The sequence below is a fragment of the Carettochelys insculpta genome, chromosome 2 (assembly GCF_033958435.1).
Source record: "Carettochelys insculpta isolate YL-2023 chromosome 2, ASM3395843v1, whole genome shotgun sequence".
Lineage (NCBI taxonomy): Eukaryota > Metazoa > Chordata > Testudines > Carettochelyidae > Carettochelys > Carettochelys insculpta.
The window spans coordinates 187,847,503-187,871,195 of NC_134138.1; the positions used below are offsets into that span (position 1 = coordinate 187,847,503).

At 41.9% G+C, this 23,693-nt stretch overlaps 1 protein-coding gene across 1 annotated transcript in view; it reads right to left on the reverse strand.

Annotated features, from left to right (window-relative positions):
* BMPER (BMP binding endothelial regulator) overlaps window positions 1-23,693 on the reverse strand; it is a 210,602-nt gene that overhangs the window by 73,057 nt on the left and 113,852 nt on the right. The window contains exons 7-11 of the mRNA XM_074986058.1: window positions 23,560-23,659; window positions 16,449-16,558; window positions 15,885-16,025; window positions 12,642-12,746; window positions 4,167-4,212 (exon numbers count right to left, since the gene is read on the reverse strand). Of these exons, the coding sequence (XP_074842159.1) occupies window positions 4,167-4,212; window positions 12,642-12,746; window positions 15,885-16,025; window positions 16,449-16,558; window positions 23,560-23,659 (502 nt within the window). The remainder of the gene's footprint in view (window positions 1-4,166; window positions 4,213-12,641; window positions 12,747-15,884; window positions 16,026-16,448; window positions 16,559-23,559; window positions 23,660-23,693) is intronic.

The window sequence follows — 23,693 nt, forward strand, 5'->3', positions numbered from 1 at the left end:
GCAAATTTTTCCACTCTGATTATAAATTTTATTTATTTGTTGTAGTGCAGGAGCACATAAGGGAATCAATCACAGATTGGCAGCCCTTTGTGGCAGGCATGTCATCAGAAAGACAATCCCTGCCCTAAGAAGCTGAGATGTTCTAAACTCACACGACGTTATTTACAGCAGAGCAGTGCCACTAATGCAGCTGAACCACTGTAACCCTTCTGGTGAAGATGCTCCAAGCCAACGGAGAGCTCTGCCAGCGACTCCAGAACTCCTGGCTCTGCAAGAGGTGGGAAGTGGGTCAGCAGGAGACCGTCTCCTGCTGACACAGTGCTGTCTACAATGGTGCATGGATTGGTACAATTTACATCCCTCAGGGATGTGGATTATTCATGCTGCTGAGTGAGGTAAATCATACCAAAGTAATTCATAGTGTAAATATAGCCTGAGTGAGACTCTTACTCCCTTCTACAGGCTGCAATTGCCTAGTCTGGCACATTTTAGACCTCAATGATCCTATATGAGGGATCTTGCCAGACCAGGGTAGGTTAATGCCCCCATGGTCCCTGGTCACCACACCCCACTCAATGCGCCACCCTCCTGTGGGGCTGCAGGGGGAAGCTGGTGCTCCATCCCCAGTCCCCCATGGGGCTGCCTGGGGAAGCTGCCTCCAGCCCCATCCTCTCTGCCCCCCAAGGGGCTACCAGCTGGTTGCCATCCTGCCCTGGCTCTCTTACCCAGGCACAGCCTTGGATATGTTGCCAGACCAGAGAGTGCCAGCTTTAGGATGTGCAACCTGTACAGGAGAGGCCATGTGTAACCTATGCATGACCAGAGATCTGAAGGAGACATCAGTGACAGAGTTTAGCGATTAAAGAGGAAGGTTCATATCTTACAGTTTCAGCCTCCTGATCAAGCAATAAGCCCTAGCAACACTACCTATCACTATGTGATTACTAATGTTCCTGCAATCAAGGTGATATAGGTGTAAAATAATGTGGTGTTTGAAGCGTCATATACACCTGTTTGGGGAGGGAACTTGGTTCAATATCAAAGTATTACTCACAGCAAACAGGCAGTTATCACTGGAACTGTTCATTAGAAAGTGAAAGTAGATAAATAAGTTATTCATCTGCAAATCTAGCCTACTGAATCTACAATGGCCTAATACAAACCTAGGAAGATGGAGGCAAACATGGTCTTGTGAATAAGATACAGAATTGGGAGGTGGGAGTTAGCCATACATCCTTCTTTTCTCTACAATATCAGCTAAGCCACTTAGGTCAACCTTTTTATGTTGGGATGCACAGCTGAGGACCACTGGGGCCTCACTTTTTCCAAAGACACAGAGCATATATGAGACCATCTGAAGTTTCTGATAGCTACGGATTCTCAGCACTTCTAAAAATCATGCTAAAAAATTACCAAATGAGCACAGAGGAAAAAAAAGGGCTGTTTTAGAAAACGTGGGAATCAAATTCTGTGTGCCTCAGTTTCTTTCATCTCAGAAATAAGGATACAGATTGAACCTCTCTAATCTGGAACTCTCTCATCTGGCAAAATCAATAATATGGCATGATTTTAGTAGCTGGACAACCACTTATCATGGGTATGGCCAAGTTTCCCATGGTCTCATAAAGTTTGTTTACATCCACTGGACCTAGCTCTCAGTGTTCTGTGCTGTTATTTAGCTCTAATGTACACCTAAATGTCATCCAATAAGAAGTGGAAGTGTTGGTAATGCTGCTAGAGAATATTGATCTCCCATGGTCTGGCAAATTCCCTCATTTGGCACTGCTCAGGTCCCGAAGGTACTGGACCAGAGAGGTTCAACCTGTACTAATCTTCACCTCACAGTGGTTTTATGATAATTATTTCATTAATAAGGGTAAATACCTTTGAGAATCTCACATGGAAGGAACAACAAAGATTTTATCCATAACAAGTTCTCTTGTTTCAAGTGAAAGTTACTTATTTAAAAACCTATAATTCTATAATTCTCAATTTCTAATGATACTGATAAGTATTATATTAGCATTTTGTCTTTATTTTCCTTAATTTTCAGGAAGAAGGGGCCTCCGGAAGAAGGGCTTCCTTCTGGAAGGCCCCCCGCGGCTGCACTTCTACACACTATGCTAATGAGGCATGGGGAATTTGCATCTGCACCTCATTAGCATCTTTCACTCCATGTATTAGCACGCCACTTCCGGAGGAAGTGGCCTGTGTAGAAACGGCCATAAAGTTTGGAACATCATTAAAAAAACAAATCAACAGAAATTTTATAAAAGTGACATGCTTGATAATACCCTCAAAGACAGTGGGGCCACTGCTGACACACACCTCCACAAGGAGAGATTGGAGAAGGATTGTCCCTACAGGTGGCTCAGAGGAGCACACCTACTGCACCACCTTTTAGGGTTGTGTAAAATGCTCCTCAGCCAGCGTAGGTAGGAGGGACAGGGCCATAACTTCCCTTGCACTCTTTTGGGTAGAAACTCTACAGCTGATAAGGGGGACTCAAAATACACTCTTTTGTAACCTTCAAAAATCATTTTGATCTTAATTATTTTTTATTTTAAACAAAAATAACAACCCTACCCCCAGCACCTGGAAAATGAATGCATTGTGATTTGATGAAAATAGCTCTGAAAAAGAGTGATTTCATCCTCTTCCTTGTATCGATCTCTAGATGAAGGATACACTTTCCATTTGCAAATAGAGCACCTTGAATTCAGGTCAAGATGGTTTTCCATCATAGTGAATGATGTGATGCATCATCCATTTAAGATTTCAGTATCTCTCTCTGTCAAATGATCTACTGTTGCTCTACAACAAAGTATTGCCTAAGAGTTTCTTCAAGAAACTGACAATCAGGTAAGCCATGTCGTCATTTTTTGTAACTGACAAGGTGACTAATAAAGGCAACAAGAAGTCCTGTAGCACGTTATAGAGTAGCAGATATATTGGGGCATAAGCTTTCGTGGCCACACCCAATTCATGGCACTTATGAAAGGTCATACCTGAACCTACGTCTCTGAAAGTTTGGATGTCTTTGAAGCTAAGTATACAGACAATTTATATCTGTAAAGCAAATCTTGATTAATTTTGAGATTCCTCCATTAACTCTTCTTTTTTGTCTTTCTCATTCTAAGTCTATGTCATATAGTTCTATAACCAATGTGACTCATTTTATCCTGGAAATGCTGAGAACTGGATTTACGGTAAGAGACGTGTTGGACTAATTTATTAATACAGAATTTTATCACGACACAGATCAACCATATATTTAGTAAGGCCAAATGGTATTTATGCTATTGTTCTAAACACAGCTAACAGCAGTATGTTAAGAATACTTGGGTATGTTTGAGATGCAAAGTGGAAGAAGTAATAATTTATTGTACACCTTCTCTAAAATCTCACAGCAGCCAACATAAATTTACAGCTGATCAGCAAATTTCAAAAAGATAAAAAAATTAGAACAAAAACCAGATATTTTCCATTGAAATTACTTTTAGTTTTTTAACTGATCTGTAATAAAGTGTTGAGGCCCTTATTCAACAGTGCATCTTTACATAGTGTATCACTTAAACATGTGCCTGCCTCTGAATTAAACACTGGCTTCCTTTTTTTTTCTGAATGGGGTGAATTTAAGTAAATTCTTAAAAGTTTTACTAATAGGGGAAGGAAAGAATGGCATTATGGCTAAAACACAGAACTGCATCAAGAGGTCTGTGTTTTTTTTGTACGCCTATCTCTGCCACAGACTTCCTGTATGACCTTTGGAAACCCTCCCACAAATCATCGCTCAGGACTTGAAGCATGAAATCTGATTATGCTTCATATTTCTTATCACTACTTCAGTTTGTGTAGCAGCAAATGTTATTTGATTCATTCTTGGCACAAATTTCACAGGAAAATTATAATTTATCTTCCTTACAGAGAAATGTTTCTTCTAATCTGACACACAAAAAGTGTTATTTGGAAAACTGGAAATTCCCATTCACAATTATTTTATTTTTAGTTTGTGGGAGCTATTATACTAGATCTGTCCCTTTCTAAAAGTGCCTCCTGTGCCTCCAGCTATACAGATGGCGATGAATGCAGGCACATTTCAACTATAGTGTTTTACTGATAGAAAAAAAGAGAATTTTTAAAATGCGAAGAAGGAACTTACTCACTTTCAGTGCAAATAGGACAGCATCCTTTTCTATTCAGGATCTTGCCCTAATTGGAAAAAAAAGATAGACTGATTTAATGAAAGAGTTTTTGAAGCAATGACTGTTGTAATGTTGGAAGTACTTTTCAAATAGTTCAAGTTGTGTTTGAACTCAGTGCCCTGGGTACAGCTTCAAATATCAGGTGTTAAAAACAGACACAACTATTCAAAAAGCTTCCTGGCTATTCAAAAAGCTTTTCCCTAAGGAAAAAAAAATACTAAAAGGACTCTTTGTTGCTACTTTCCTCTGGGGGAGGAGGGCGGGATTTGGATTCATGTATTCATGGCTATCTAAAGTAGAGTAGTTGTTTTATATAATTGACTTCAACCTTTTTCCCATAAAATGCATATGTTTAATTTCTGATGCAGATTGCTATCCCTTCAATTGCTTATGGGAAATCCCAAGTAAAGGAGAGTCATTCATCCAGCTACACATACAAGTAAGAGAGCTCTCTGGTACACATCAAGTTCAGTTGAATTCTTTTCCCTGGATAAATATGGTGATATCTCTTCCAAAATCATATTATTATATGAGAAATAGTGGAACAAATTTCGCCTGGGGGGCAATGGGCTAAACCCTGTAAGTGTGCTATTTACACCAGCAAAGCCTTTTGTCCTATATTAGGAATACTGAGCAAAACCTCATCAACTTTGCCCTGGCAAGCTGAGGGTTTTTTTTTATTGTTCTGTCTCAAGTAGCACACATAGGGGTTCTTTTAAAATCATCACTGAATTAAAACTGATTGAGTTCAAACTCACTGAAACTCACCTTCAAGTTGAGAAAAAACATGGAAAATTGCAACATAAAAACTGATATTTCCTAGGGTTTGTCTGATATAAAGTCTGGAGCAGTTTTCTGCAAGGTAGCTTCACACCCTAGCTTCCTACAAACTCTTTGGCTACATCTACACTTGGGCAAAACTTCAAAATGGCCATGCTAATGGCCAAATGAGAGAATACTAATGAGGCACTGAAATGAAACGAAATCCCCGATAGGAATAAGAGGAGAGCTGATAGGAGTAAGGGGATTTCGATGTTTGCAGGGTCCTTCAAAAAGGAGCCCCGTGTAGACGAGCCACACAAGAGTGAAACAAGGCACTTTCGAAGTGCTATGGCTGGCTGCATGCTAATGAGGCACAGAATATTCATTTCAACACCTCATTAGTATTCTCCGATTTGGCCATCAGCATGGCGATTTTGAAGTTTTGCCCAAGTGTAGACACGGCCTTTGGCCGTGTCTATCCTTGCATTCCTCTTTCGAAAGAGGCATGCAAATGAGCGAAATTGAAAATGCAAATGATGTGCATATTTACATATCTGGCACCTCTTTTGCATATTCTCCTTTCAAAAGAGCTTCTTTTGAAAGAAGAAAAGCAGTGCAGACATGACCCTTTTGAAAGTAACCCCATCTTTGAAATAAAAAAGGGAAGAAGGGTTCTTTCAAAGATGGGGTTCACTGTCGAAAGAGCCATGTCTACACTGCTTTTCTTCTTTTGAAAGAGGCTCTTTCAAAAGAAGAATATGCAAATGAGGTGTCAGATATGTAAATCTGCACCTCATTTGCATTTTTATTTCCCTCATTTGCAAGTCTCTTTTGAAAGAGTAATGCATATGTAGACACAGCCACAGTGATTATGACTGAAACTCTTTGCAGTTTTCGAGTGCTGCAGGTTGAACCTCTCTTGTCTGACAACATCTGAAGTCCAGCAAGGTTTTAGCTAGCTGGATATCCACTTATCCTGGGTGTGATCAAGTTTTCCATGGCCTCACAAAAGCTGTGTATACACTAGCCCAAGTCTTCGAAATGGCCATGCAAATAGCCATTTCGAAGATTACTAATGAGGCGCTGAACTGCATATTCAGCACCCCATTAGAATGCTGCAGCTCTTCGAAATTGCCGCTTTTCGCTGCCACGTGGCTCGTCCAGACAGGGGTCCTTTTCAAAATCCCCTTATTCCTATCAGCAGATGAATATGCATTTCAGCGCCTCATCAGTAATCTTCAAAATGGCCATTTACATGGCTGTATCGAAGATTTGGGCTAGTGTAGACTTAGCCAAAGTTTGGTTACAGCCACCAGTCCTGGATCTCAGTGTTCTGTGCTGTTATTTAGCTCTAATTTATCTCAAAATATCTGCTAAGAGCCCAGTGAGCAGTGGAAGTGTTGGTAACGCTGCTAGGCAATATTGACCTGCCATTGCTGGCACATGATGGCATATACCACATGGATGGAGGTACTAAAATAAGAGCCCCTGATCATATAGCTGACATGGTTCGGTCCAGTGATGGTGTCTCCAGTGTAAATATGTGGACAGAGTTGGCACGGGGTTTGTTGCAGGTAAAAGTTCCAGGATAAGTGTTTCTGTGGTGTAGCATATGACTGCTAGTGAGAATTTTCCTGAGGTTAGGTGGTTGTCTGTAGGAAAGGACAGGTCTGTCATACAGGGCCTCTGAGGTGACATCTCGACTACAAGATAAATTTGAATTTAAGGCAGTTAGCTCGATTGTACCAAGTGACTGTCTTCACTGTAAATACCAGTTGCTTGATTTAGGGAGCACTAATATTGATAGCATAATATCAGCAGAACCTGGTGGGTGTAGCGTCAAGTTCAAATTTAACTGTTCAAATGAAAGCTAGTGTGGAAGCGCCATGTCTTTGAATCCAATTCTTTATCCTCCAGAGGCTGACTGGCGCTGCTGGACCTGGCTCCCGGCTCCCTGCCACTTGCGGGAGCTGAGAAACTGACCAGCACAGTACCTGGCTCCATGCTGCACCTGGCTGCTGGCTTCCATGACCCAGGCACAGTAGCACTGGTCAGTTTCTGGCTACGGGGACCCAAGAACCAGGCAGCAGGGTGAGCACTGCCAGCGGTGAAAGTGCAGCAGGGCCTGGCGGGGAGGGCACAGAATGCGGAACTGAGTGAACTGTGGGATAGGTTCCCACAATGCACTGCTGCAACAGTCGATGTTTGACCACTCTAGTGTGGCAGCGCTCACTTGACTTTGTGTGGCCTTTGAGGGAAGTGAGGATACTCAAAATCAGATTTATAAAACCCAGAGTTATAAAATCAAATTTGTCTGGTAGTGCAGGCATAGCCTGAGACTGCAGCATCATGCTCCAGTATAGGTAGTAGACTATCAATAACGTGCTGGAGGGCTTTGAGTTGGGGGCTATCGGTGCTGACAAGCAGTGTTCCCTTATTAACATTCTTGGGCCTATCTAGAAGTAGCTGGTTTCTGGGTATTCATCTGGCCCTGTCATTTTTTTTTCTTTTACTTCTCCTGATGGTTAATTAAGCAGTGCCCCTCTGCTATGAATATTGGACAAACTGGACAATCACTTTGCCAAAGAATGAATGGACTCAAATCAGATATTAGGAAGCTGAATATACATAAACCTGTCAGTGAGCATTTCAATGGAGCAGGCCATAGCATTCAAGACCTGAAAACGTGCATCCTAAAACAAAGAGACTTTAACACCAGATTACAAAGAGAGACATCAGAATTGGAGTTCATCCTCAAGTTTGATACTTCACATCTCGGTCACAACAAAGATATCAATTACCTCACATATTACAAGGACAGTTTCCCCATCTTTGATATTCATAGTGATCTCAGGCAGTCCCCTTAACTTGATAGACACTTAACAGTAAGTAATTTTCTTCCCCCGCTCCGTCCCCCCACTCCTTCTGTCCTATGTAGTTCGTCAGTTTTTATTTCTTTATTTTTTTAACTTTCTGCTAAATTCTCTTTGTCTCAGTTTTCATTTAACAGCATTTCCAGATCTGAAGAAGTGGGTCTGTCCCACGAAAGCTCATCACCTAATAAATAAATTATTTCGTTAGTCTTTAAAGTGCTGCAGGACTGCTTTTTTGGTTTTGTGAAGATACAGACTAACATGGCTACCTCTTTGTGACTGCTTGCTCCCCTGCATTAGCTCTCCACATCACTGGTAGCCACTCATGGAAAGGGTGAGCAGCATCTGTAGGGCTGCTGCTCCCATTCCACTACAAGCAGGCAGTGAATAGGCAGAGCTTTTGGCTCTAGTGCTCTCAGTACACCAGCCAGAGCAGAAAAACTGTTGAGAATGGAGAAGTGATCAGTTGCAAGTACAGAGCTCATGAAGGTTACCTCTGCCCCAGACCAATGGGAGAACCAGGGACCAGCCTGTGATTCTGAATTTCTCAAGCACCTGTTCTAATAAAACACCTGTAAACAAGTTTAACTAAGTGACGTATAAACTCTAAAAATACTACACAGAGAGATTTAGTAGGGAAACCCTTATTAGCATTAATGAGAGGCACGCAGCTTAACTGCCCATACATAACACTGAATTTTCTTACCTCTCCATTTCAATAAAAAAAAAAACTTGAAATCATCAGCCAAGCTGGAAGTGGCAGGAATTCAAGTGAAATTGGAATCTTTAAGGCATCCTGCTGAGCATGGTTACTTGAGCCACCAGGCTGGCATGGGATCCTGTTTTTGTCTTGTGGATAAGGAAGCCCATTATTGCTAACATGTGCTGCAAGAGTTTGTTAGCACTGAGGTTTCCTTAGGAATGGGATAAGTTGATGTGATCCCATTTTCACCTATGAATATTTATAAGCAGACGGCATTGAAGTCTTTATTTTGTAGGATTTTTTTTCTTTTTATGAGTTTTTAAGTTTGTGTTTTAAGGCAAGGTTAATTAGGGTTTTTTTTGGGGAGGGAAGTGTTGGTTGTGCAATAACAACAGCTATTGCTTTTTTGTGCCTCATTTGGCACTGCAGTAAAAACAGCAAATTTCTGTTTGCAACAATAACAGATGTGTATAAAATTAAACACCGTCTGTCCCTGGCATGGGAGAATGTGTGCTGAATAAATTGTAAACTTGCTTGATGTTCACGGGTTCAAAATTTATCCACAGAATCAAATCCTTTGAAAGGCTTCATGTGCAATGAACTTAGCTTGACTCATTATTCCCCAGAAATGGCACTCAAAGGCAATGTTATGCTGCAGAATCATGACATGCTTTTATGGTAGCACTGGAAGAAACATATCTACATCATGAGCCCAGACTAGTATCACTACTTAGAATGTGATATGTACTGCAGGCAGGAGGTGGACTGCAACAAGGTAGAAAATCATAGTGAGGGACCCCAAGGGGGGAGAGGGGGAATGAGAGAGAGAGAGAGAGAGAGAGAGAGAGAGAGAGTGGAGAAAGGGATATTTGAGGAGAACATGGACTTATCTTCACCTGTGCCACTATACTGCTTTAGGGAAGATGCGACTGCACCAACAGGAGAGCTTGTCCCTCCAGTGTAGTTAATCCACTTCCCAGAGCGAGAGATGGTACGTATGTCAATGGAAGCAGCTGTGCCACTGACATAACACTGTCTACACTGGAGGCTATGTTGCTACAACTGCTGCTCAGTGCTGTGGATTTTTACACCCCTGAGCAAATGTAGTAACACTGATATAACTTTGCAGTGGAGACCTTAGAAAATAAGAGGGTTAGAGAATCTTTGAAGAAGATGAGTTTACTCCATTTCAATAAAGCACTTTGGTGCATGCTCAGCTTTACGCACACGTGCATGCCTCTTGGCTTCAGCCAGACTACCTGCACACCTAAATGGACTGAGGTCAGTGTGCTCAGCATATTGCAGAATGAAGCCTAATGTAACATAGGGAGTGTGTCAGAAAAAATCAGTGATCAGAATGTGGAAATAAAAACCAACAGGCTCACTGGAAACCTAAGCAGGGCTATCTTTGCTATCAGAGTGGTTGAAGGGCACTAAATTAGTGACAGCTACCCTGCCGCAGTGTGCAAACACAAAGAAACTCAGAAAGCCACTTCCTGAAATTATCAGAACTTGTAAAAGATTGGATGCTAAAAAAGTAAGAAAAAATATGTGTAACCTTGGGGCAAATGAAAGAAATGGCAGAAACCATCTCATAAAATGTGGCAACTTGCCACTAGTCCAGACAGAAATACAAGAGGTTGGTGAGTATAAAAAAATCTACTGCTTTAACAGTTTTCCTAGTCACATGAAAAAGTCCTAATTAATTGAGAGTTAGGGTGATGAATGAATCAATATTCTTTTAGGAAAACTTCATGAACAGAATGCTAACGCTGAAGATTTATGTTTTTATAAGTCAAGAGTATAAATATGTATGTTTACTTGCAAATCCTTAACGCTTTCACCCCTGTATAAATATGTTATGGCACAAGATTTAACCCAGGTGGAACATCTCTTATCCAGAATTCTCCCATCCAGCAGCATCGATAATCTAGCATGATTTTAGTTAGCTGAATGACCACTTATCATGGGTGTGTCCAAGTTTCCTGTGAACCCATAATATTTGTTTTCATTTACCAGTCCTGGCTCTCAGTGTTCTGTGCTGTTATTTAGCTCTAATTTACCCCAAATGTCTGCGAAGAGCCCAGTAAGCCATGGAAGTTTTGGTAATGCTGCTAGATAACATTGACCTACTGTGGTTGGGCACATTCTCTTGCATGACATCAGTCAGGTCCTGAGATTGCCAGATTAGAGATGTTCAACCTGTGGAATGACTACACGGAGTTGCTATTACTCACAACAAACAGTGCCTTAACTCCACAAGAGCGGATTGACTCATGTCTTGAGTGCTATCCAGGGCTAGTGAGGAAATTACAATCCGACCCACACTTTTTTCTTAAAGAACACAGTATTATCTCGTAACACTTAGGAGGCCATTGGCGGAAAGATTGAAGTCCTGTGAACCACCAAAATAACGGAGGAGAACTGCCTCTACTGCGCACTGTTTCTAAGCTTCCCTGGTGCAGTGGTGCTGCCTCTAGAGCATCTGGAGACCCAAAGGACAAATGCTTTATTCTTTAGTACAGGTTGAATCTCCCAGGTCCAGCACCCATGGGACCTGACTGGTCCTGAACAAGGGAATTTACCAGACCAGGGGAGGCCCCTGCCGCCAACCCCCTCACCCACAACCTATGACTGGCTCCACTGCCCCCCACTGCCAGTCCTGGCCGGGCTATCTGCCACCGGCCCCAACTCAGCTGGCTGTTGAACTGTCACTGCCCCACTCCCTCTGCTGGGTGGCCCTAGAAAGGCTCCAGCTCCTGTGCTCCAGCTCCCCTTCCACAGTCCCAGGTCCAGTTCCCCTGCTATGGCTGTTGCAGTCCTTGTTCTGGCACTCCACCATAGCTGCCAAGGCCCCAGCTCCCAACCCTGCCATGGCCCCGCCTCTCAGCCCTCCCATCTCCCTGAGTCCTGGCTGGAGAGTCCCGCTTTAGGGAGGTGGAAGCTGTGCTTCCACCCTTGTCCTGGGTGGCTTTCATTCACAGAAAGTGTTATCCAAAAGTATTTCTGTTGAATAATTTCTCTTTTGAGCTTCCATGGCAGAGGAGAATACACCGAGAAGGAGCAATGTAATAACTTGGATGTCTTGTCTGCAGTTTGTTTTGAAACTACTCTCGTGTAAGATCATATAAGATCATTTTAGGTCTACTTTGCCTGAAAGCTTGCACTACTGAAACTAAGTAACCTGCAAATGACAGTCTCAGAGGGGTAGCTGTGTTAGTCTGTAGCCTCACAAATAACAAGCAGTCCAGTAGCACCTTAGAGACTAGCAAATTTATTAGGCCAGGAGCTTTCGCAGGTAAGACCCACTTCTTTCATCTGAAGAAGTGGTGGGGTCTTACTCACAAAAGCTCTTGACCCAACAAATTTGCAAGTGACAGCCATCTAAAACTCAAATCAGTCTAAAATATTACAAAAGGGTCATTTCAAGAGCAATTAAGTAACAGGAAACTGCTAATCTGGGGATTCACTTCAGACTTTCACTAAAAAATAAATCAGTCTGCACCTTTGGAGAAAGTGGCATAGTTTTGGTTGAGTTCACTTTGTTTTCATTCTAACAAAATGATTAAACCTACTTGTACCGACAAAGTGAAAAGAACCTCTGCTCCATGGTCCAGACATTATCAGTTAATTTTGGCAACCTTGCTACATCAATAACATTGCTGAATAGGAATGAGAGGGAAGCCTGGGAGCAGAGACAACAGCATTGGTTGAGATATACAAGGGGAACCAAAAGCACAGAAGCCTTCCTAGCAAAGAAAGAGGCCTGAGGACAGAAATGGGTAAACCTGAAAGGAGATGTTACAATGCTCTGAGAAGTCTAAGGACAAGATGGATGAAGAATCTTTTATTGGACCAACACTTGCTGGTAAAAGAGACACGCTGTCAAGCTTACACAAAAACATCACTTCATCCACTCTGTCTCTAATATCCTGGGACCAACATACTGCAACACTGCATACAACAATTAAGAATTCTAGTCAACTACAGATCCTAGAACTTTTTCTTCCCGTCTTCATGCATACCAGTTTGACTGAGAAACACTGAAAAAAGATAAACGAGGGCTGTGGGAGAAAACATATTCCATTAAAAACTCACACGAGGGCAGCTGTTGACTGGAATGCACTGCTTCTTGCGACACTCTGTCTTGCCTTTCACACAAGCACAGATGGTGCAATTAACAGAGGACCACATCTCTCCATCCTGCAGGAGGGAGAACACAATAGAACTATTAGATGGGATGGCACAAGGAAGCCATTCCAACAATGTATCATTTTCATTGCACAGAAAAGCACTGCTTTCCCTTTTAGAGTTACATCATTGTTTAATCTAAATTATTATGAAATGCTCATTCACACCCGTCATATTAAAGATGAAGATGAGCAGGGATTTCTTCTCTCTGATCCTTCAGGTTAGAAAAGAGTTGTTCCAAGTCTAACCAGATCATGTTTTCCCTTTCCCTGGGTGACACAGTCACATTGTTTCACTAACCAGTGAGGTGTGATGACACCTATAGTAAATTTTCATTTAAACTGACATAATTAGAAAAATCTGACTCACTGCCGTCGGATGACTGACATATTGAAATTATCACACGTGAAAGCATTTCAGTAAGATGTCAGAATACAGGGACTTTATTCCCAGCTGTGGCATCATTCTGGGCACACAGGGGCTGCGTCTACACGTGCACGCTACTTCGAAGTAGCGGCAGTAACTTCGAAATAGCGCCCGTCACGTCTACACATGTTGGGCGCTATTTCGAAGTTGAAATCGACGTTAGGCGGCGAGACGTCAAAGTCGCTAACCCCATGAGGGGATGGGAATAGCGCCCTACTTCGACGTTCAACATCGAAGTAGGGACGTGTAGACGATCCGCGTCCCGCAACATCGAAATAGCGGGGTCCTCCATGGCGGCCATCAGCTGGGGGGTTGAGAGATACTCTCTCTCCAGCCCTTGCGGGGCTCTGTGGTCACCGTGGGCAGCAGCCCTTAGCCCAGGGCTTCTGGCTGCTGCTGCTGCAGCTGGGGGTCCGTGCTGCATATACAGGGTCTGCAACTAGTTGTTGGCTCTGTGTATCTTGCACTGTTTAATGAAAGTGTGTCTGGGAGGGGCCCTTTAAGGGAGCGACTTGCTGTTGAGTCCGCCCCGTGACCCTGTCTGCAGCTGTGCCTGGCTCCCTTATTTCGATGTGTGCTACTTTGCCGTGTAGACGTTCCCTCGCTGTGCCTATTTCGATGTTGGGCTGAGCAACGTCGAAGTTGAACATTGACGTTGCCAGCCCTGGAGGACGTGTAGACGTTATTCATCGAAATAGCCTATTTCGATGTCGCAACATCGAAATAAGCTATTTCGAAGTTGGGTGCACGTGTAGACGTAGCCAGGAATGAACAAATAAGGACTTCTAATTCAGATAGCTTACAGTGTTTTAGCAGACACTTGATTTGTTAAGCATCTGAAAATGTTTAGAATAGGTATGATACTGAACTACCCATATGTATAGCAGGACCAGTATTTTTCCAGAAGACAGGCTCTGTCTTTAAAAAACTATTCAGTGGGCGGCAGAATGCACTTCATAGCCTCATTTTTAACATACTCAGAAAAGTATGGAGAACTATCCTGGCTCACTTCAACATGCCTTCGCATTTGCCAAGTGCCGTTTCTAACGCATTCCACCTCACCCACATGCAGTCTGGTGCTAGCCCAGGCAGAGCCTGGATGTGCAAGCTTTCTGTTTACCGGATGGCAAAGGAAAAAGGGTGAGGGGTCAAGCAGACACAGGCTGTCCAAGACACAGGCTGTCCAAGAAGACAGACAGATTATGGATCCACCTACACTTGAGTTCCTCAGTGTTGGGATCAGAGTGAAAACAGGCTTGAATTTTAAGTGGCAAAACTGCCTGATTTTTTTGTTCACAGCATGATGTCCTGCCTTGTCTTTTTTTCCTGCGCTGAGGCACCGTCTAGCCACTTTGGTGCAGCACAAGGTGATAGACTTCATTTGAGCAAAAGCAATGACCTCCAAGCACAAGATCAATTAAAAGAAGATACAACAGTTAACAGTATCCATTTGCCTGTAATTTCACACCTGCTTTATGCGCATTTAACTCTGCTGACTTATTCCTGATACTGTCTAAATAAGGCAATAATCAGACCCAGTTCTCATCCACTCCTTTTGTGTCTGTGTGCGTCTTTTGAGTTCATAAATAATTGTTAGTAAAATTAAATAAATCACAAAAAACAGAGTATTTCATTTGCATCCTCAAGACGTGGATTTATATACCTGAAATATGATATTGCCACTGTTTAAGTTATAGTCAGATCAAACATAGTTTCTTTGTACCTATAAGCACAGTGTTTGTTTAAATATAATTTACAGAATAAACATTTCAGCTACATACAAGTAAAATGGAATTAATGGAAAGCAATGTGCAATGAGTAAACCCAGCATACTCAAATGATTTCATATTTGATCTGATTCTTTGAATTCTCACATAGGTAACTTGGCGACAGGGTGTCTTCCAACACAACGTGAAAGAAGGTGCATCCACTTGAAAAAAAACAAAGAGGGGCCTGGCAATGTAAGAAGGCTTCTGCAAGAAATCATTACAGTTCTGCAAATTTTGGATGGGAGAGAAGGAGGAAACCACTGCTATCTGGTGTTCTAATGTGGGGTTTGGGCAGGGGTGTTAGGAAATACTGTCTGTAACATAGCTATGAACTATAATATAACCAGAAGTTCTAGCTGAGATAAGCTTAACAGAATTCCTACTGGCTCAGTCTGGAGAAGGCTCCCTTTTGACTCACCTGATAAAGAACACTAAAAACACTAAAAAATTTGTTTGGAAAAAGGAAGCATGAAGCAACAACCTGATTCCCTATGGGGGGAGAAGAAGACAGCATGCCAAGTATAGGACTAATTCATTTTAAACTTTTTTCTGTCAGCAAAACTTACACAAACATTGGAAAAACCCCAGCAGATGGTAATTTTTCCAAGCTATTCTGTTAATATAGTCACAGAATCCAAGGCAGAAGGGACTACTTGGATCATCTAGTCTGACCTCCTAGATCACATGGCCATAAATCTTCCACAAAATAATTTTTACAGCATACTTCTTTGAAAAAAGTATCCAGTCTTAATTTAAAATTATGAGTGATGCAGAATCCATTAAAACCCCATAGTAAATCATTCCAATGGTTAATCTTCCTCGCTATTATACCTGTCGTTACTCAGCCTAATGAAAATTCAGCTAAAAAGCAAACCACCACATTAAGGTACAATATCCCAGTGCTATTTCAGTTATTATGATGGTACCCATTATTGAGCCACACCCAAAGCATTACCCGAAAGATCTTATTCCCGAATTTGCACACTTTCAATTCCTCAGCAGAGACGTATGAGACACACTGGGGGCAGCAGTGTTCCTTGCTTTTATTGCATTGTCCAGGAGGTGAGCACTTCTTCTTACATACCACTGTAGAATTCTGAGTGAAAGGACCAAAAAAAAAGCAAAGGGAACACTAATTTAGTGGGATAACGTTCACCCCCAGTTGTAATGTTTGTGTGTGTTGTGGTGACCACTTCCACCCAATGTAGCCAATAACTACTCAGATCAGATCTGCTTAGAATAAAATATGTTACTGGATTCAAGGAATCTTTTGGAGTGTGATTCAGGAATTTTTCATTTAATAATGTAAGCAAGGCCTAATTCTCAACTTTCGCTTTGCTAGTAAAATCTGACCATGTTGATTCGGTAGCCTTTTACATTCACTTTGCCTGCATGTAAATGATCATTTAAGGTACTTGGTAGTACAAACTCAGGCCCTGTAGTTCTCAAATCTTGAAAATCTCTCTCCTAGACCATAAAAACCACAGCACACCAAACAGGAACATTGTTACTGACTTACCCTGCAGATACACGTAGTGCAGTTGTCATACACAAAAGAAGATCCGTTGTCGTAAACATCACTGTGAAAGAGGCAGCTTCCAAATGGGAGGTCAAACACTTTCCTCTGGCCTGAATACAACAACAACAGACACAGAATGTGGCTGAAAGGATGCCATGTTGTCAACAAATTATCACAGCTTATTGTTCCCAGACCAAATTCACATGCAAAGTGTCATTTGTTATTTATTTCCATCTGTGTGTAGAAAGTTTTTATTTAAAAGAAAAAAACAGATTCCCTATTCATTTAGCAGATATTAATATAATTAAAATGAAGAGATTACTTACCAATAAGTGTTTGTTTGGGTTTTTTTTGTGGTCCATATCAGCATTCCACTGTGTTTACATATGTGTATCATGCATCTGGAGCCAGAGATTTTGAAAATAGTAGTGTCTGTTGGTCTGTGCACATGCCCTTTGTTCCCCTCATGCTTTCACCCATATGATAAAGTGAGGGGTAGACCAAATGCATCTCCAGTCCCTTCTGCACTATAAATCTAAGGGATCCACAGGAGAGGGAGATAAAGGTGGGTGGATGCATGGTACTTATATGTAAATCCTCAGCATAACTGTATGTAAACCCTCAGCATAATGCAACAGGGACCGTCACTCAAAGAACTACTTTTCCCACAAGAGAAGGAATGTTAGTATGATTTAGGGAATGTTTCTATTAGAAAACCTTGTTGCACCACCCTGCAAGTGCACCTGTGTACTGTATAGGTCAGAATAAGGTTTAGAGAAGCATCTATATTCTCTCTCAAGGACTACCACAATTCAATCTTCCAACTCCTGGCAATTCTGCAAACAAAGCAAAACCTCAGTGTTGCTGCTCTACTTGTCCCATTTCCATTCTTCACATCCCATTCCACTGAATTCTGTGAGAAGATCTCTATTAGGAACAAAAATCCACTTAAGACTCAAATAAAATCACTAACTTCTGCTTTCGTTTTGAGCAAATCAAACTTCCAGTACCAACATTAATTCACTCGCTTTTTCTTTGCTGATAGCCAGGCTCTGACCTTGCAACCTTCTGAGGGCTTATCTAGCTGTCAGATATCTGTCATTTCCAAGCACTAAAATGATGACTGTAAAAAAGTGCAGCATGACACTAACTTATTACTATGCCAAGTATATTATATCCCCTAGATCACCCTTGTCCATATCTTTGTTTACCTGCTCAAAGAATTCTACTAGATTGGTGGGAATGTCTGAACACTGTGGGCAACGGGAAAATTAGAGCTGCTTCAGAAGGAGATGGAGAGATGCCGATGCAATATACTTGGACTGGCAGAGATGCATTGGATGGCATTAGGAGAGATGTGCAGTTGTGAAGTCATTTGGTCAGGAAACTAAACGAAGCATGAAGCAGGAGTCGGATTCCTTCTTAGCAGAACAGCTAGAAGAGCATTATTAGGATACAAACTGGTGAGTGCAAGAATGATGGTAATGAGATTCAAAGCAAAACTGTTCAACCTCTACAACACTTAGGTGCATACACCCATGTCGAACAGTATGGAGGAAGAGACTGGGTTATTCTATTAAGACTTGACAAAGATGGTGAAGGAGATACCGAAGAAAGATGTGTTTCTCATCAGAGGAGATCGGAATGTGAAGGTTGGTACAGATAACAAAGGTTGGGAGAGAGTCACGGGAAGTTTTGGATATGGAGAAAGAAACAAACGATGTGACAAAATACTAGAGTTTGCTACACAGCACAAGATGGTGATCTGCAACACGAGAGTCCAGCAAAAGGACTGTAGGAAGTGGACATGGTGATTGAGTGCTGGGAAGTCCAAGAACATGATAGATATGATTTTGATAAGAAAAAGATGGGTAACATCAGCACAGCAGTGCCGAACTTTCCAAGGAGCGGATATACACTTGAACCACAGTTTAGTGATTGCACACATCAAGGTAAAACTCAAAAGAAAGTGTAAGACACAGTTTAAGGAAAGAAGAGACATAGTGAGGCTAGGTGAGGAAGAAACAGTTAATGCATACGGAGCAGCGCTTGAAGAGAAGATTAAGAATATTGCCACAGAGAAAGACCTAGAGAAGAAAGTTACAGGGATAGCCACCACGATAGAAGAGGCAATTGTGCAGTCTGTTCCAGAAGAAAAGATCAATAAGAAGTGGATTACTCAGGGGACACTGAAGTTGGTTCAAGAGAAGAGAGCACTGAAGATCAGAAGAGATGTCTCTGAGATGGCAGAACAGCAATATAGGGTGACATGCAATGAGGTAAGGAAAGCAGCCAGAAAGGATACGGAGAAATGGTTAGAGAAGCAATGTGAAGATATCGAGAGGTATTAAGGAGAATGTAAGACCAGGGAGGTGTGTAAGACGGCCCTATCGAGTCATCTAGGCAAGGTGCTGATGATGATACTGATGGAAAGACTAAGATCGCAGATAGAACATATAGCAGATGAGCAAGCAGGGTTCAGAAAAGATAGAAGTACCATACAGCAGATATTGGCACTAAGACTGATAGTGGAGAAAGCTCAATGAAAGAACAAGAACATATACACTTACTTCGTCAATTTTCAAAAGGCATTTGACAGCATAGATCAGAAAGTGACATGGGCAGCGTTGTAGTCATATGGAGTGGATAGCAGGCTGATACACTTGTGGAAGGATATCAAAGACAATGCGGAGGCAGCGGTGAGAACATGTGGGGAGTTGGGAAGTTGGTTTAAAACAAGCAGAGGTATGAGACAATATCCAATATCACCAAGTATCTTCATCATGCATCTGGAGAGAGTGATGGACAAAATTAAGGAAGAGGTAGAAGGTATATCTGTGCACAGGAAAAGAATTAACAACTTGAGGTTTGCAGATGATACAGTTATCATTGAGGAAGATGAGGAGAAGCTAGCCAAAATGGTGCACATGTTAAACAAAGAAAGGAACAGGTATGCACTGATTATGAACATTGATAAAACAAAAACAATGGTATTTGGAGATAAGGAAATAGGATGGAAGATCAGTGTAGATCATATTGAACTAGAAAATGTAGAGAAGTTCACATATCTGGGGAGTAACATAATGTATGATCTCAACTGTAAGAAGAAAATAGCGACTAGAATAGTGAAAGCAAGGGTGAGTTTGAAGGCGATAGATAAGATCTGGAAAAAGCAAAGCGATTAGCTTAGGAAAGAAGCTGTGTCTTGAAAACGTGTGTATTCAGTAGCATGTTGTACGGATGTGAGACATGGGTGATAATGAAAGATTCAAAAAGAAGAACACTGGCATTCAAAAGGAGTTGTTATAGAAAGATTCAGAGAATAGGATGGATGCAGAAGGTTACCAAAGAGGAATTATACAGAAAGATACAGCCAAAAGAGAACCTGCTGCAGAAGGTTATAAAACAGAAGCTACAACTATTTGAGCATATTTGCAGAATGAACGATGAACGAAAAATCAAATCCCTGGTATTCAGCATAATGGACGGTTCGAATAGGAGAGACAGACTCCACAGAGAATGAGTAGATGATATAGTATATTGGTGCAGAGCTAGTCTACAGAAACTAAGCCACCCTGCACTGGATAGGGAAAGATGGAAAGGAATAGTGAGAGAGGCATCAGACACCAACAGGCGCTGAGCCCGTGGTTATTGATGATGATGATGATATACTTTTATGAAAGCTATTCTAGCTGTTCCCCAACAATTTGTGTTCATCTATATGCCTGATACTTTTGTTCTTCATTATTGTTTCAGCCAACTCAGCTTGCTGGTCTGTAATTGCCAGGATCAACTCTGAAGCCTTTTTTAAAAAATTGGCTTTACATTAGATATCTTCCAGTCATCTGGTACTGATGTTAATGTAATTGATAGGTTACATACCATAGTTAGTTTCAGCAAGCTGACACCTGAGTTCCTTCAGAACACTCTGGTCCTGGTGCCTCACTACTGTTGAATTTACCAATTTATTCTGAAACCTCCTCTACTGACACTTCAATCTGGGACAGTTGCACATATTTTTCACCTAAAAAGCATGGCTCTTTAACTACCCTTCATTCAAATAGAGGATGGAGGTAAATCAAGGGGAAAGGCACATGGGGGGATTGCTGGTAGGATACAGCTTGACGTAATAAGCATACATTTAATACCTCTATTCAGTCCATGGTTTTTAGTGGCCAGGCAGAATTGTAAATTTAAGCTCCCAGGTTCAGCTTTTGACAATATGGTGCAGGTTTCCTTTGAGGATGCGGACTGAGAGGTCAGATATAAAATGAGTGCTTTGTGGTTATTTTGGCTTTTTCTTCCCCCTGGGTGAGTTCATTCGAGAGTGTAGGGATTATCTGGTTTCACCCACATATTGTAGCATCTAGTGCCAAGGATGATGTACACCACATGCTGTGAAGGGTGCATGTGAAACCTAGGAATCATAAAAGGTGCAGTGTGGGAGGAGAAGTGTTGATAATTGCAGCAGTGGAGATAAGTCTGGAGGTTTCACATCTGTTCTGGCAGGATATCACACTGCTTTGAGCTAGTGTGTCCTACTCTGGGAAGAGCTTGCTTCTAAAGATGAGCTTGGAGAAACCGGGAGTTGTTTGAAGAACAGAAGAGGGAGTTAAAGAAAGATATCTTTCAGGATGAGGTCTCCATGAAGAATGTGTTGTAGATGTTTGAGGATACCCCTCATAGTTTCCTGTATGAGGTAGTAGATGACAACAAAAAGTATGTAGCTCTGGTGCAGTTTTATGTTCCAGCTGGATATTTATAAATCTTCTCAATTAAATTAAAATAAATAAATTATGAAGTTCTCTTCCGAGCAGGCAGAATATGTTAACTATTTTGAACTATTCTACAGGTCAGGAGTCTCCAGAGCTATGGCCCTATGTGTCATTTCACTAATTTAGCCCTGGAAATAGACGTGAGAATCTAGTAAAGAATAAGGCTGAGAAAACAAAAACCCCCCTCTCTGCCCAGATAGGAGCTGTATCCATTCTGTAATCGTTCCAACCCCTGTCAGAGATACCAGACAAAATTAACAACCAGATTCCCTTTCATGATAGCTTGTTGCTATTCTTTGCATCTGAATTAAAGAGTGATGCACTGAGGGTTATTGAATCCAGGGGTGAGTGGGGATGGTCCGAGCAAATTTAGAGTAAGCCAAAGTGTTAACCTTTTTGAGATTTGGACTGGTTTGGAACAGTATGCATTGCCAAAAGGGAGTCTGGCTCAGTCCCTGAGTCTCCATGTCACATGCATCTTTTAAAATATAGTGGCAAGGCCCAGAAGCCCTTTATTTTTGAGGGAAGGGGGAGTGGTGGGGGGCAGGGAACTTGCTGCTGTTCTTCTACAATTTGACATCTCCATAATCTTTCAAAATGTAATCCAGAACATTAGATTCACATGTCTAGGAAGCCCCAGAGAGCATGTGCTCTGAGACCTCTCAGACATCCAGTAACAGAGCCCCTCTGAGAGACCACTAGGGAACATCCACTGTTGCCAGCTTCAGCAGAAAAGGTCTCTAGACTTCCCCTCTTTCCAGGGTGTCAGCCACGTGGAATGATGGCAGAGCATCCTAAAATTCTTTACTGGCACTAGGAGGAAGGAGCACCCTCTCCCCAGCCTTTTCTGTGGTAATTTCAGTGCCACTTCTGGTTATCAAAAGGAGAGGTGAGCTGGAGCGGGGGGTGTCTGAGATTAGAGGGAAGTACTTCACACAATACTTTACTCGGGGGAACTCATTACTATTTCAATCCCTGTAACCTTTTATTTAACTATAATACCTTGCATGTAGAAAAATGCAGACTTTTTCTTTCTATTCCAAACGGGACCCCCACCACTGTTAACAACTGGAGGGCAGATGTTCCTCCCTTGTGATTTCATTTTGTTTATATTTAGATCCCTAACAAATTTACAGTCCATTCTGGTCGATTGCACAGTTATAGCTTTTATAAATCCTAAATTCCATGATTTCAACTGTTTAAATTTGAAATCTCACACTGTTGTAATTGGAGGGGTCCTGACCCAAAAAGGAAGTTTTTTGAGGAAGGGTTGCAGTACTGATATGCTTACTTCTGCACTGCTGCTGGCAGCAGCACTACCTTCAGACCTGGGCAGCTGGATAGTGGCAGCTGCTGGCCAGAATCCTTGCTCTGAAGGCAGAGCTGCCACCAGTAACAACACAGGATAGCATGGTATGATATTGTCACCTTACTTCTGCGCTGCTGCCTGCAGAGCTGGGCCCTTTGTCAGCACCCACCATTCTCCAGTCATCTGGCTCTGAAAGCAGCAACACAGAGATGCCATGAACTCCTCTGGGGGTCGGGAAAAAGGGGAAAAATACTTTGCAATCCACTGCAACTCCCTTTTGGGTCAGGACACCCAATCTGAGAAATGCTGGTCTCCTCCATGAAATCAGTACAGTATAAGATAAAAGTACACAAAAGATCAGAATTCTGTGGTGGGGGGACACCGGTTTTCACAGTTTATGAGGCATTTTTCATGGCTGCGAATTTGGTAAGGCCCTATTGCTTGATGTTCAGCTGGAAAATAAACTACCTGATGCAAAAGCATGTCCTGAGTTATCTGCAGGTCACTGCAAATCTTCCCAGTTCAGGCCATGATGCCCCTCACAAGGAATGAGCATATACACAAATTAATAGGTCCCTTTCCATTCTGACAATAGCTTTTAATAAAGACACTTCATCTGTGGGGCTTCTTTCACTCTCTATTTACTCAAAACTGAACATGGGGAAATCAGCTTGAATAAAATGACAAAGAGTAAAGCATTTTTCTAGGATTTATGGATATTTCAACAAGTCACCTCCCCCCAGTCTTCGCTTATGTGGCAAAACATGCATGCTAAAGGCTGGAATCAACTTTATTCTTTTCTCTCTCACACTGCACATTTCTCAACCCCTCTCCCAAAGTTTTCCCTTTTTATCTGTTTTCAGGACCCTACCATGTTTCTTGAGGTGACCTCTATAACAAGCAGACTGTAACTTCTACTACTAAGCCTCATTAATATTTACTTTTGGCTGTGAAATATTTGTATGAAAGCTACTCTGCAGAAATGCTTTGAATTATAGACATTATACCTATGAAAAGAACCACTCACCTAAACATTTGGGGCAACACTGTCCAGAAGGAACGTGACTGAGATGCCGGGGACATGACAGAATGGGGCAGACTTCTCGTGTGCACTGTGTCCTGCCTCCCTACAGGAAAATAGGCTCAATTAGAGAAATAAAA